This window comes from Rissa tridactyla, chromosome 9, assembly GCF_028500815.1.
Source record: "Rissa tridactyla isolate bRisTri1 chromosome 9, bRisTri1.patW.cur.20221130, whole genome shotgun sequence".
Lineage (NCBI taxonomy): Eukaryota > Metazoa > Chordata > Aves > Charadriiformes > Laridae > Rissa > Rissa tridactyla.
Genome location: NC_071474.1, coordinates 14,785,275 through 14,798,335, shown reverse-complemented (window position 1 = coordinate 14,798,335; position 13,061 = coordinate 14,785,275). Strand labels below are relative to the sequence as shown.

The 13,061-nt window shown below is 37.4% G+C and overlaps 1 protein-coding gene across 3 annotated transcripts in view; it reads left to right on the top strand.

The window, feature by feature from the left end:
- The window catches only part of WDR72 (WD repeat domain 72), a 122,065-nt gene that overhangs the window by 105,577 nt on the left and 3,427 nt on the right, over positions 1 to 13,061 (top strand). For all 3 annotated transcript variants that reach the window (XM_054215051.1, XM_054215052.1, XM_054215050.1), the window contains one exon: positions 10,188 to 10,286. In XM_054215051.1, the coding sequence (XP_054071026.1) occupies positions 10,188 to 10,286 (99 nt within the window). The remainder of the gene's footprint in view (positions 1 to 10,187; positions 10,287 to 13,061) is intronic.

Below are 13,061 nucleotides of genomic sequence, written 5' to 3'. Positions count from 1 at the left end.
AATAGTAATGTCCAGGTTTTGTTGTCAATCGCATCAGGAAAGTAGCTGCCTTGAAATTAATCCAGATTCATGCTTCTGTAGCACAGCCCAGAGTCATTGTCCATATATACAAAATAGATTTCCAGCTACACAAAAAAGGGACAGCAACTCATGGTAGCTGGTGTTTGGGAAAAAATACAAAATGATATAAGTTTGTCAGATGCTAGTTTGCTTCTCTGCACGCCAGTTCACTACAAATCTTAACCATGTAACTGGAAATCATTAATTAAATCCTGTGCAGCCAAGAATCATGCATAATGTAACACAGCTACTGCAAACAGTTAGCTCCTGATCATTTAAATTTCCTTCTTGCTCTTAGAGACATGAGGAGCCTGTATTTGAAGTAGTCCCTGATGAGATTTTGCTTTTACATCCTTGGACAATGTCCTTGTGCATATTTATAGGACAAAGTAGAAGGATTACATATGTGTTTTATGGTATCAACTGTAATAATTTAAAAAATACGTACCGTGGGGCAAAACGGTCACATAAGCACACCTCAAAATCTTTTGACTGTACGGAAAAAAAGTGGCCTAATGATCTAAGCCTTTAAGTAATAATGCTATGATTGGGTCATGTGCATGAGATCGCCACTTTTAAATTGAACATGCATTTCCACCTGAAAGATAGGATTTCCATATCTCCTATTAATTTTTATGATGAGGATTTTAGTAAGCCGTCCACTCTGTTGGGCAGCGTTATTTCTATAGTGCTGTCATGTTAGTGGTGAGAATAGATAGGCGCTGCAAATGTCCAAAAAGGCAATTTGTTTAAAGGACAGGGACAGAAGAAGGAGGAAGTGGACTTCACAAATTAAAAACTGCACAGCAGTTTCACTGCAAACCATCTACTGGTCATACAGTACTATCCAATTAATCCATTACTCTTAGAAGAAGAATCCCTGTATATCCAGGTACAATCCTTGCCAAATATCTGGACACAATCATAGGCTTTTAGGATTACAAGTAACATAATAAAGGATAATGATCAAAAATTAAGCACACCAATACAGAATGCTTGGGTTAACTGGGCCTGCCATGTGCACTATAAGGCAGCAGTCTGTTAGGTTTAAAGTGAGATTAAGGAGTTGTGTAACCTGCAATTATGCTGTTTTTCATTAAAAAAATAAGATGATTGGGCTCAGTAGGGCCCTTCCTTATATTTACCTCTGTTTAATTGGATTGGGAACTGCTTAAACATCTTTGAGTTGGAGCTTATAAGAAGATGATCCCAGCTGTTTTTCGAAGCTTAAGACAGCAGGCAGACAACATGATCATGTCAAGACTCATACTAAAGCCTTAATCCTACTTTTTCATCAACTAGCACTACAGCTGAGTCTTTAACCTCCTAAGTACTAAATGTGCTTTGGATCTCTCGCAATACATTTGCTGTCAAATGTTATTGTCTAATAATATTAATTTTTGCTTCTTTTCTGAGGAGGACTGTAAAGAATAGTCTCTGTCTATCTGAATTTGGAGAGCTATAGCGTAAGCCTGGATTTTCAGTCCTTTTAAAACTACAATTTATAAGCTTGCACCTATTGAAGTCTGTTGTTCTCTTTGGAGGCGAGGAATTGCCTTTGACCTGTACCTCACCTTGTTATAACGTAAAACCCAGTATATTGGTAACTATTTTTTCATTGTGCATGTATCACTAGATTGAATATAGTTTTCAATAGGAAAGAAATGGCAACAGCTTTAGTTTTATTTGAGTCTTTTTTCTAGGAACTGTTAGCATGACCAGAAGAAATTTTCCAGATTCCTAGCCTCAAAACTTGCTAACCAGAGCATTATTTAGTTTGATAATCCTGGAGTTGCATAAAGATTCAGTGTTCTAATGAGTTTTTCCTGCATCTGTTAATAGTATCTTTACAATGCAATAATCTCCTTTCTTTTTCTTTTTCTTTTTCTTTTTCTTTTTCTTTTTCTTTTTCTTTTTCTTTTTCTTTTTCTTTTTCTTTTTCTTTTTCTTTTTCTTTTTCTTTTTCTTTTCTGTCGGGTAGTGCTCCGATTTGTTCTAGTGACACAAGGCTGCCAGCAGGAAAGCAAGCGTAGTTAATGCTCAGCTGCTCAAACCAGTCAAGCAAGCTAGCAAGTCCCAGCTGTGCTACTTGATGTTTTTTGATTGCACCTAGTCCTCAATCTGTGAACTGTTTTCTGGACTTAGATTCATCAAGCTCTGCCGCTTTAAAAACTCATGCAGGCAGGCATCCTAGGATATGCCATTATAAGCTGCTGCCAGGGGATCTTCTAGGAGATAAATGGAATCTGTGTGAAGTAAATTAGTGTGAACCAGTCAATCTGTGTGTCAGCCTTGAGCCACATCCATGGGTAACTAGCTTGCTGACTGAAAAGTCCACTGTCTTTTGCCAATCAGAGGTTTCAGCCACCAGGAAGCAGTCCTATACAACATTAGTTTCTTGGAATAAAGCCTGTTTGACCAGCTAGTGAAACTCTTCAGTATACAGTACTGTACTGCCCGCGTTTACTTATTGCTTACAATTGAAGTGAAAATCTTTTAAAGTCAGATAACATTTTAACAGTAGGGAGCATCACAGAAATGTCTTGGAAATAAGTACTTCCACTTTCGTACAGCAGCCATTCAGCAGAGTCATGCTGGGCGGCAGTTGGCTTTACCTCCCTATCAGTAATACATCTTCAAGGCCATAATGCAAAATAATAACAATAATCTGGCCAGAAGAGGTTAATAAAGAGGCTCTGAGTGTATTTTTTTTCCCATGGATTAAGCTATTTGGACAGCTTTGATCGAGAGAAGGGAAGAGTATGCAAGCCATAACATTCACATTATGCACAGGGATATGTCAGTGTCATAACGGTGCTGCACACTTTTGTTTCATTTTGGTGTTAAAAGCAAATTGAGGCAATCCACAGCTAGAATTCCTCTGTAGAAAGGGACGGAACCAGAACCCTCTGAAAATTCCCTGATTAATGGTTTTAGACTTGAATACCAAATCGATTGCTGTCATGAAAATAATAATGTCGATGCCATCAATAATGCGATTTAAAAAATAGGAAGTATTTCTTTCTTTGTTTGTTGTTTTTACAGAAGCTACCGATACACTGATAGGCAGTCATATGTGCAATTCATACCCTCCCACGCCATTGATCTAATGTGCAGAAACCAGGGGGGATTTTGATATATATTTTTAGAATATTGGACAGGTGAGGAGATATTATATACTTTAATTAAAAAAGAAACTAATTATCTAGTAACTATCAGAACTGAAAATTGGCCTTCTTTGCTAATTCCTGTAAAAATTGTTTTTCTATTCTCTCCCAGTTACTGGTTGAAAAAAAATAATGAGAGGGATAAAGAATGTTGATCAAATGTAATCACTTAATTCAGTCTTACTGAATATGCACTACCACACATTTAGGGAATTGAAAAAAAAAGAAATTTGGGCTTTCTAGATGGGGACATCATTGAGAAGAAAAAGCAGCGTATAACGATAGAATTAATTAAAGACAGTTTGAGGTTACATTTTCCTTTTTTAATTCCTCCTAAGTTTTACAGAAGCATATGCTTCAGAACTGTGCAGTAAATGGTGTGTGGGATTTTATGGGAAAGTATTTTATTTCTTGCAGTAGAACCCACTGAGACAAATTTAACTAGTTAGGTGTTTTATTATATATACTACACAGAATACATGGACAGATTCCAGTATAAATCACAACTAAGATCAAGACAACTGCTTTAAAATTGAGTGAATGTTTCATTGCACTAATGAAACAAAAATGGGATGTCCTTTGAGAGCATAATTTGTTACATGCCATTATATTTTAGTTGAGAGAAGTAGGGAAGTCCCTCTGGGTGAATAAAACTTCAAGGTATATTGGGAAAAGAATCACTGAAAATTTCTGGTTTCCTGTCTGGAGTAATGCTGTCCTCATAGATATGGGGAGGGAGGATGAATGGAGTTTCAGGAGTTTTTTATTTAAAATATATAAAAACTTTAAAAGAAATTTCACTCTTACAGAAGGAAAAATGTTCTTTAGTTGCAATTCACTTAGTGAGTGGAATGAGTTTCGTTTGCACGTGGCTTCACAGAGTGCAAGAGCAAGCTCTGGCTTCCCCAGGCGCTTGGGTTAGTATTTCTGCAGACTGCGCTCTGCACTGTAATATTAGGCCCTACTTCTGCATTCAGTGGAATGGATTTAAGTTACTGTAGCTTCCGTTTTGACTGCTGCCATTCTGGCTTATTTCAAGGACGGTTCCAACTTCCATATGCTGCAGCATTCACTTTAGAATAATAATGTGTTTCTCCGGGTTAATTTCTTAATCTCTCTTTTTAAAATTAAAATGTAATGAAAACTGAGCGAATGTGATATTTAATCATCAGAAGATAATAACCAGCCATTCTCAATTAAATGACAACTACATACATTGGTGCAGGTTTTTTTAAATGACACTAAAAATTATGAAATGACCAGCAACTGATGTCTTCTGTCAGTGAGATGAATTAGTGGTTTATATGGCCTGAGAAATGGTCTGGAAAAAAAAATATAGGGTTCAATTCAATAAGGATAAGAGCAAGGATCTAGGCTGAGGTAGGATTAATCTTCTGCAAAGAGGCAGGATGGGGGAGAAATAGCAAGATAACAGTTTCTCAGAAAAGAATCTGGATCACAAGCTGAGCATGAGTCAATGGTGTTCATGCGGTGGCAACAAACCCCACACCAGGCTCTGTGCGCAGCAGTATCACCTGTAAAACCTGCAAAGTCCTCCGGGTGCTGTACTCGGCGCTGGTGCCGTCAAGGGCACGTCCCCACCCTCTCTGACTCCCTGCCTGGCACCCTCATGGCAGGATGGGTGCTCCACAGCGGGTGGTGTGACTTTGTTACCTGCTTTTTCTGTTTTTAGGTGATTGTAGTAACTGCTGCTATTTCACTTGCCATTTCACGAATGCCTTCTGCATTTCTTTTAATATCAATGAAACAACTGTATGCTTTTAGGTTGACATCAAAATAGATGGAAAAAACTAAGTAGGATAGTAACCCTCAACCTAGAAAAGAGATGGTTGAAAGAGGATAAACCAAAGGATGTTCAATCACAAGCACCACAGAGAGAGTGTGCAGGGCTCCTACGTGTGCCTTTTCTCATACAAGAATAAGTTTCACATTAAGCTAATACGAAACGTGCAAAGAAACAAAAAGAGATGCCCACCGATGTGGTAAAGCTTGCCATGTTAAGGCAAGTTAGGGTGTAGGATGTTAAGGGCGCAAAAATTCTACCTGTTTAAGGGAAAACGAGAGAAGTTTGTGGAACAGAAATCTACTGTCGGTTTTTACATGTAAAAAAAAAAAAAAAATTTTGGAATTCCCCGTTTCAAATTGGAGTTTAGTGGAAATTTCTGGTGAAGTATTACTGTAGCGTAGTGGACTCTTACGCTGATGATATTTGGTCTCAGCGAGTACAGCTGTTGTTATGCTTTTTATGGTATCTATGAAATGTGCTTTTTAAAATAGTACTCAAAGTATTTCTTGCCCAGCTCTCCATCAAGCTTCTTAGATATAATACAGTAAGTGCCTGTAGATCCCATACATCCCAGAAGTAGCATTGAAGCATGATTGTTTTATCCATTTACGAAAATAAAAATATACCAGCATTTTATTTTCCTTTACAGAGCTTTTCATGCAGTTTTATTTAGATTCAGGTTGCTTTGTGTTCTGTATTGGATATATTTATCGCCTATAGCCTATCTTGCCTAATATTTTTGATTGAAAAATAGTTTTTGTTATCCTATCTGCTAGTTTTGAATGACAAATAAGTTCTTGTTTTCTCTGCAGACAGGCTGTCTTTGAGTTACTAATCTATCTTATCAATAACAAAGGCATCTTATCAGAAAACACTAACTGGTTTATTCACCTGTATTATACAAACTTCTTTCTCCAATGTGTCTGCCCTCTGCAAATTGGTATGCAGAGCATGTTATGTACACTTTAGTGTGTGATGTTTCCAGAGTGGAACAAGGCTTTTCAGAGTTTAAACAGAACATGTAGAAACAAATAATAGTGGTGAGTTGTTGCTGTAATTAGTGGATATTCACAAAGAACAGCTTATCGTTTAACAGTTCGTTCACACAAAGACTGTTCTTTCATAGATTGATCACGGATCAGTCTGTGATCTCTTTTTGGAAATAATTTGGTTTTATTTTGTGGAATTTGAAATATTTTGAAACTATTTGCATAAATGTTTCTTTGAATACTTTGAATACTATGATCTTATGATATTATTTTGCTATTTTAAATTCCAGAACTACTTTTTATATGTCTTTTTCTGTTTCAGTAGTGTGAGAGAATGTGTATCAAGTTCAGTAAACAACTCTTAAGAGCTTATTAAGATGTATCAGAAAAAATTACCACAGTTCTCACGATTGATCGTGTAATGAAGATTTATGTCATTTTTAGATGCTAAGTTCAAGGTCATTTGCCTCAGTGAAATGTGTCCTTTTACCTTACTTCCATGCTAACAAAGCTCATTTCTACTGTCCAGTTAATAATTGAAATTACATTGCACTGAATAGAAAGAAAATATCATTGGAGTTATTATATCAGAAATTGTTGTTTCTTAACTTTTTCTCTGATTTGTAGATTTGGGGCTCATTTATACTCCAGATATTTACATCACTTTGGCTACACAAATTAGCTTTCAAATGGAAGCAAAAGTAATTTTAAGGTCCATTTAAACCCAAAGTAGGACAGAGTATCCTCAGAATGGATAAAGATCACACTGTTTATGTTTAAATAACTTAAATTCCATCAGCATCCTAGGTATAAGAAACTCAGAACAATATTTCCCCTATTGACATTTGAACATAAAATCCTATTCCCCTAAGAGAAAACACAGCAAAGTAGGTGTCAGTGTTCAGATTTTTTGAAATCTTTTTTTCGTGATTAGGTAATGCCATTTTTTACTTGCACTCTTTATTTGGGCCAGACTGTTCTTTCCTTATTTTTAACGTTTCAGTTCCCTTTGTTCTTTTATGATATTTTTAAGGAACCTTCCTCTTCAAATTGAGCATATAACATGTGATGTTTTAAAAAAAGAAAGATCTGAAGGTCTCTGCCTGGGTCCCTTTCTTGCTCACTGCGCACACTCATTATGTAACTTCGTAAACTAGGGTATCGTGAAGTTTATTTGCCTGAGTTTTGCCTAGGGAGGTATGTGTACTTCTGAGTAAGTGACAAGGCTAAGATGGGCATCCCTCACTCACACCAGTCACACGGTCCGAGCCTGTCCCAGCCTGTCTCCTGGTTTTCTGAAATATGTGTTTTCCTCCCTTCACTCTTTCCTGCTGAACCTCGTTCTTAGACAGCTCCTTTTACACAAGTTGTCTAGAGATCTGCTTCTCTGTCCTGTGAAAACCTGTTCTGTCCCTGTGAAAACCTGTTCCATCCCTGCTTTCCACTCCCTTTAAACTGTTCCTAATGACTCCTTGCCAACAGCTATTAGTGCAAGTGTTCTATCATTGTTTTTTTGTCGTTTGTCAGCCCTATCAGCTCTGCCTGTGATCCCTTTTTCCCCTTTTTTGTCTTTCTTGGCTTTCAGTGACTCCATCCTCTTCCGAATCTCCCCAAATCTCTGCAATCTCTACTCAAGCGTATCAACTGAAGACCCTTCTGCTTTGTCCAAGGATCTTGCTGGCCTGTCTTTGTTTCTTTCTTCTTCGCTTCACACCTTCCTTCTGATGTATCTCATCTGTGTGCGTGGACCTGCTTCTAGCTGTCTTTTATCCATTATATTCTGGGTTACTTCTCAGCTCAATGTGGTACTTTCCCTAAACACACTGTTCAGCTCTCCTTTGTTGTAAAATCAAGCAGGTGAGTTTAAATGATATGATTTATGCTGATGTGGTCTGGGACAGAGGGAGAGCACTTGAGCAGGCTTGGCCTAGTCCCGTGGAAGAGCAATTACAGCACAGAATCCCAGTAAGGGAAGTACCTGCCATCTCCTAACTGGGACTGATGCTTGGGGCTGTGAATGCATCTCCCCTCCTTGGTTCGCTATGAGAGTTCTTTACTGGGTGAAAATCCACCTTTCGTTTTGAAAGGATGATTCTGAGTTTTTGGTCATGGCTATGTTTTTTGGAGAGGAGAGCTCTTGTGATTTTTCTCTTTCCCTGCAGAGGCATAGCCGTACTTTTTGTTTTCTCCCTTTTACCACAGTATACTCTGTTGGAAATTTTCCTATTGCTCTGCTTCAGACTAGTTCTGACTTTTAAATTTGTGCAGCTGTAATGACTCAATCTATCACTCAGCACAGTGGAGCTGACTGCTTAATGGGAAGAACTGTTTTAGAGAGAATGTTCTAATAAATTTGCCACAAAACAATTTTTTTGAAACTATTATATGCACACTTGTATTTTCTGATTTTTCTTTTTTTGAAGTGAGAATCCTGGCCTTCAGTTAGTGCATTTGAAAATTATTTAAATGTTGTAAAAATCTGAGAAAAACACTTCTTCAAAGTGTTCTTCAAAATGTCTTCAAATCTTTGAAGGCATTTCTTTCTGCACATATCATAGTGTTTTCACGTGTGAACAAGAACATTTGTTATTTATTGTAACTTGTTCTTCAGTGTCAAGTCACCTCATGCAGATTATCATGTCAATAGTTCCATGGCAGAGATAAGCATTGAAACTCCCCTTCATGTGGATACCTTGACCATTGATACAGGTCTACTGGCCTTTTGTAAGCTTAGATATTTAACCAGTGTTCCTGCTCTACCTGGGCAGGGTTTTATGTACTGCTTAGTTGCCATCCAAGGCAGATTTTTTAAGCAAAATTTACTGGCTTTTTTTTTCAGGTAAAATGCGTGGTGTCACTACCATAGATTTCATTATTTATTATGTTTTAATATTACATTTTCAAGGATCTAATTCCACAATTGTATTGAAGCCCTGATTGCTTCAAACGGACTCTGTGTAGATGCAGGAGTCAAGAATGATGGAACCTTTTGGTGACCCGGGATCAATAGCTGCAAACCGATGGAAAGCGCAGAGCACTGAAGTGGAATATGTGTCTTTTGAGCTCTTCCTGTCTGAATAATAGCCTGAGGCCTTGTTGATTCACTCATAATTTTGGAAAATTTAAATGGGTGTTTAAATTAAGTAATCTTTCAGCAAATATTCTCTTGGTGAAAAAAGAAAAATCCATCAAAAGTTATAAGGGAAGAAATTTCTTTTTTTGAAGACAGGACAAAACTGTACTGAAATTGTGTATTGCCATTGATATCCCCATCCTCATGGAAGTGTGTAACCTTGCTTAGTTTTCTAGATATTAGACAAAAATAAGTATTTTCTAGTCAACACTATTTTCCTAAGAAATGGGATCGGCTAAGAGTTTTAATGGGACTGAAAAATGGCGATCTAGTCTTTGCTGTGCTATTCCATAACGTATTGTTTAATAATTATACTTCAAGCCACATTTGTGGCTCCATATGGAGATATGGAGCAGAAGAGAGGGAGAGGGGTGCTGACAAGGGAAATACCTCTCTTCTGTTCAGGAAAACTTATATGGTATTTGTTCAAAAAGCCAAATGAATTAAAAAGTCATATACAGGCAAATAATTGTTTCCATGAAAATATTTTCATGCTCTAAAATGAAAATGTTTTTAGCAATTAAGTAAAAGAAGAAATCAAATTTGGCAATCTCTAAACTGCAGCTCAGTCTGGTTTTTACTGCACTTTGGAATTATCACTAATTTTATTACACATTCTTCATCTTAAAACAAACACCATTTCTCTTCCTGGTGAATGACTCCAGTAATTACAAAACCACCTAATTGATCTTTTCTATTGTTTACTGGCTTCGTTGGTGAAAGAGACAAGCACTTTTTATGGCTTCTAAATTATTTTGGGATTCTGTAAGAAAAAACTGTATTTTTACTTCAAAGGGATTGCGTTTAAGCCAATGCCTCAAACTTGTCCCTGAATGAATTCTTGTCTATAGATTTTTCAACTGTGCTATGGTTGCGTATAAACACTGTGAGTTTCTGTTTTATTTCAGTCTAATATTTGTGTTTACAAATTATGTCTTCAGCATTGAAAGCTCTGCAGAAAATCAGGAAGTGTTTGTTTCTGAATACATTACATTTCTCCCTCCCCCTGTTTTTATTCTTTATTGCTCCAGTCAGTGCGCTGAAGCATGACAAGAGCTCAAACTCGGCAAACTTCCAAGATGTGGAGGATACGCCTGACAGATGTGTCTTGGAAGAGTCTGAGAGTCCAGGTGAGAGGCATTTAAAGACAGTCACCAAGTATCAAGTGATAAATCTGACACAGCTTTTGGGTCTGTAAAAAAAGCACATTGTAATGCTGTTTCCTTTTTAGCAGCTGCAGTGTCAAATTAATGGTCACCTCCAGGGGTCACAGTGTGGAGCTGTTATCCTTTCCTCTTTCATCAAGAATTCAGGTCTTAGAAAGGATAAAGGCTTTATGACCAAAAAGAAAGCTGACACTACTAGTTCATTATAATTAGTTTTGGACTACACTGCTTACTTAATGTATGTACAATGTCTGACCCTTTGAAGGTAGCATGAGATTATGAAAAATTAGAAGGACTGTATATACTGCAGTTGAATATAGTGGCGGACATTCAAACAGTGTATCTCTGGAGGAGAGCAAATTGGTAGCGTTAAATAGCTTGATTCTTTTCTTTAAACCAGCTCACAATCATTATTTCATTTTAATGGCTCTTAACATTGATTCAGCTAAATACAGGAACATCCATAAAGTGCATTCTTTTTGGTGACTAAAAGATTTATCTTCATGTAGTTTCATTATCTTTCTCGTTATGGAACATCTACAAAATTTATTAAATGAATCCCAAAGGGAAACAGTTAAATATAAAGTGTATTGAGTCACAGCTGATTAAAAACATTCTGTGCGACTAAATACTAAGATCTTTTAAGCAAACGATGAGCTTGACCCACATACACCATCATATGTAACCTGCACATAGTCCTCATTAGTGAAAGAGTTAAACATCTTTCTTCACTTGGTATTTTCCTTCCCAGCTTTATCTGGTTTCTGTGTACCCTCTTGCATCTTTGTGTGCTGATCCGTGTATCATATTTTTGATTCATCGTCTCTGCGGCCTGTCAGCTTAGTTAAGAGATTTCCAAATCTTGCAGCCTGTGCTGACAGGGGGCAGCTGCCAACAGTCCCCTGATCCTTCCCCAAGGAACACTGCTGAGATTTAATTTTCAGTCAAAGGGTGCAGTCTGAAATCCATGTCAGGTCCCCTAAGTCATCTCAGAACCCAGATAGGACCCATGTCTGGGGGATTATATTTCAGCACACTCCACTCCTCCAAGATTCCTTGGGAGTTCAACTGCTGTCATATACCTGATTTGAACTACATTCCCTTTTCATCTTTTCCACAGAAATGAACAGCAGTATATGTTAGAATAATTGAAACCAATGAATTGTAAATCCGTATTCATTTTAAAGCTACGTAGGCTTGGACTCAATGCTGTACGACAGAAACCAGCATGAGATTTAGAAAGAAACAGATAATCTACTCGGGAAGGAGCCAATTCTTTACTTGGTAATTCCTTACCGCACCTACAATCTGTGGTGCGTGGCACCTTCTTCAGAAACTGTCTGTAGTCCCTTCAACAATGGTTAGGGGCCAAAATGTGGATTGTCCAAGTTCTGATCTGTTCTGAAGTGAGAAAGAATTAAAACAAGGTGGCACTAAAGTGTTCAGGTGAGAATTAATGTACTTTAAAGGTAACATTAATTTTAGTCTTAGCTTGATTCTAGTGTACGCGTTTAGACAGGAACTTGAAAACCCAATTCTGCACCCTGCATATCTATATGAAGTAACAGAAAGAATAAAAGCCTGTCAGGAGGTGAATATTGACTGGCAAAAATACATGTTGATAAAGCATCTAAACTTAAAAACTGAGTTCCATTCGGTCCATCTGACATCATTAAACTAGTAATAAACAATGAATTACTCTGGCTTTTGTTTCTGTCCATTCCTGCATTTTGAGACATCTTGTCTTATAGGTCTGAAAACCTCAGGAGATTTCACTACTGGTCTCACTGCTTTCCACTGAGAATTTGTGGCTTGGTTGTCATGGAGACATCGTATTTCTCCAAGAATTGCTCATATTGATCCGTGGACAGGCGTAAATGGCCAGGCGAATGTGAGGAGTAAAGGGGGTTGGGCAGTACTATAAAATGACCAGAGGTTATGGGTCGGAAATAAGCTCATAGCAAACACTTAGGTAAAGAGAAAGAAACAGTTTCATTTTGTTTCGGGATTTCGTTTTTGCACTTTATGCCATTGTCTTCTTTCACTATAGACTGAAAGAAACTTGTTAGTCACTTGTCATGTCAGATCTTTGGTGCTTGTCCTGACACAGCTGTCAGCCTTCCAGCTCTGTGCAGTTCAGGGACACACAACAAAGAGCTAGGAACATGAATTATTTATTGCTCCTTGTGCGGACGAAATTCTGTGATAAGAAATTAAGACACTTCTGACAGAAGTGCTTGTTTGAAAGGAAAGATTTGGTAACACAATACATTTACTTAAAACTTACCACTTACTTTTAGTAGCAAACATTGAAACAATAATATGACAGTCACTCGGCTATGATTTTTCTCTAGGATTGCTCAGGTGCTTTAACTTTGAATCATAGCTTGGAATTTGAGAGTGGGAGGTCAGCGTTTGGTTTGGTGAAACCTGCGACTTTAGAATCTCTCTCACGCATATCCAAAGTCTGAGCAAACTTACAAACTTCATTTACAAGTTTTTATGAAAAAGCCTATATATGTGTTTTGCAGCCTCTTGCGCTTCACTTGCATACAATACGTTGTCATATGTGCAAAAGTGATGTTAAGAAATATGTTGATTTTATTCTCTCTTCTGATGAGGAAAAGGTGAAAATATGACAATATACCTGCAAGGAATTCCAACTATTCCTCAAAAGGGTTCTTTATTACAACTTGTACCAGAATCGGGAAGGCTACAGAGCAGCCGTTAACAGCCGTA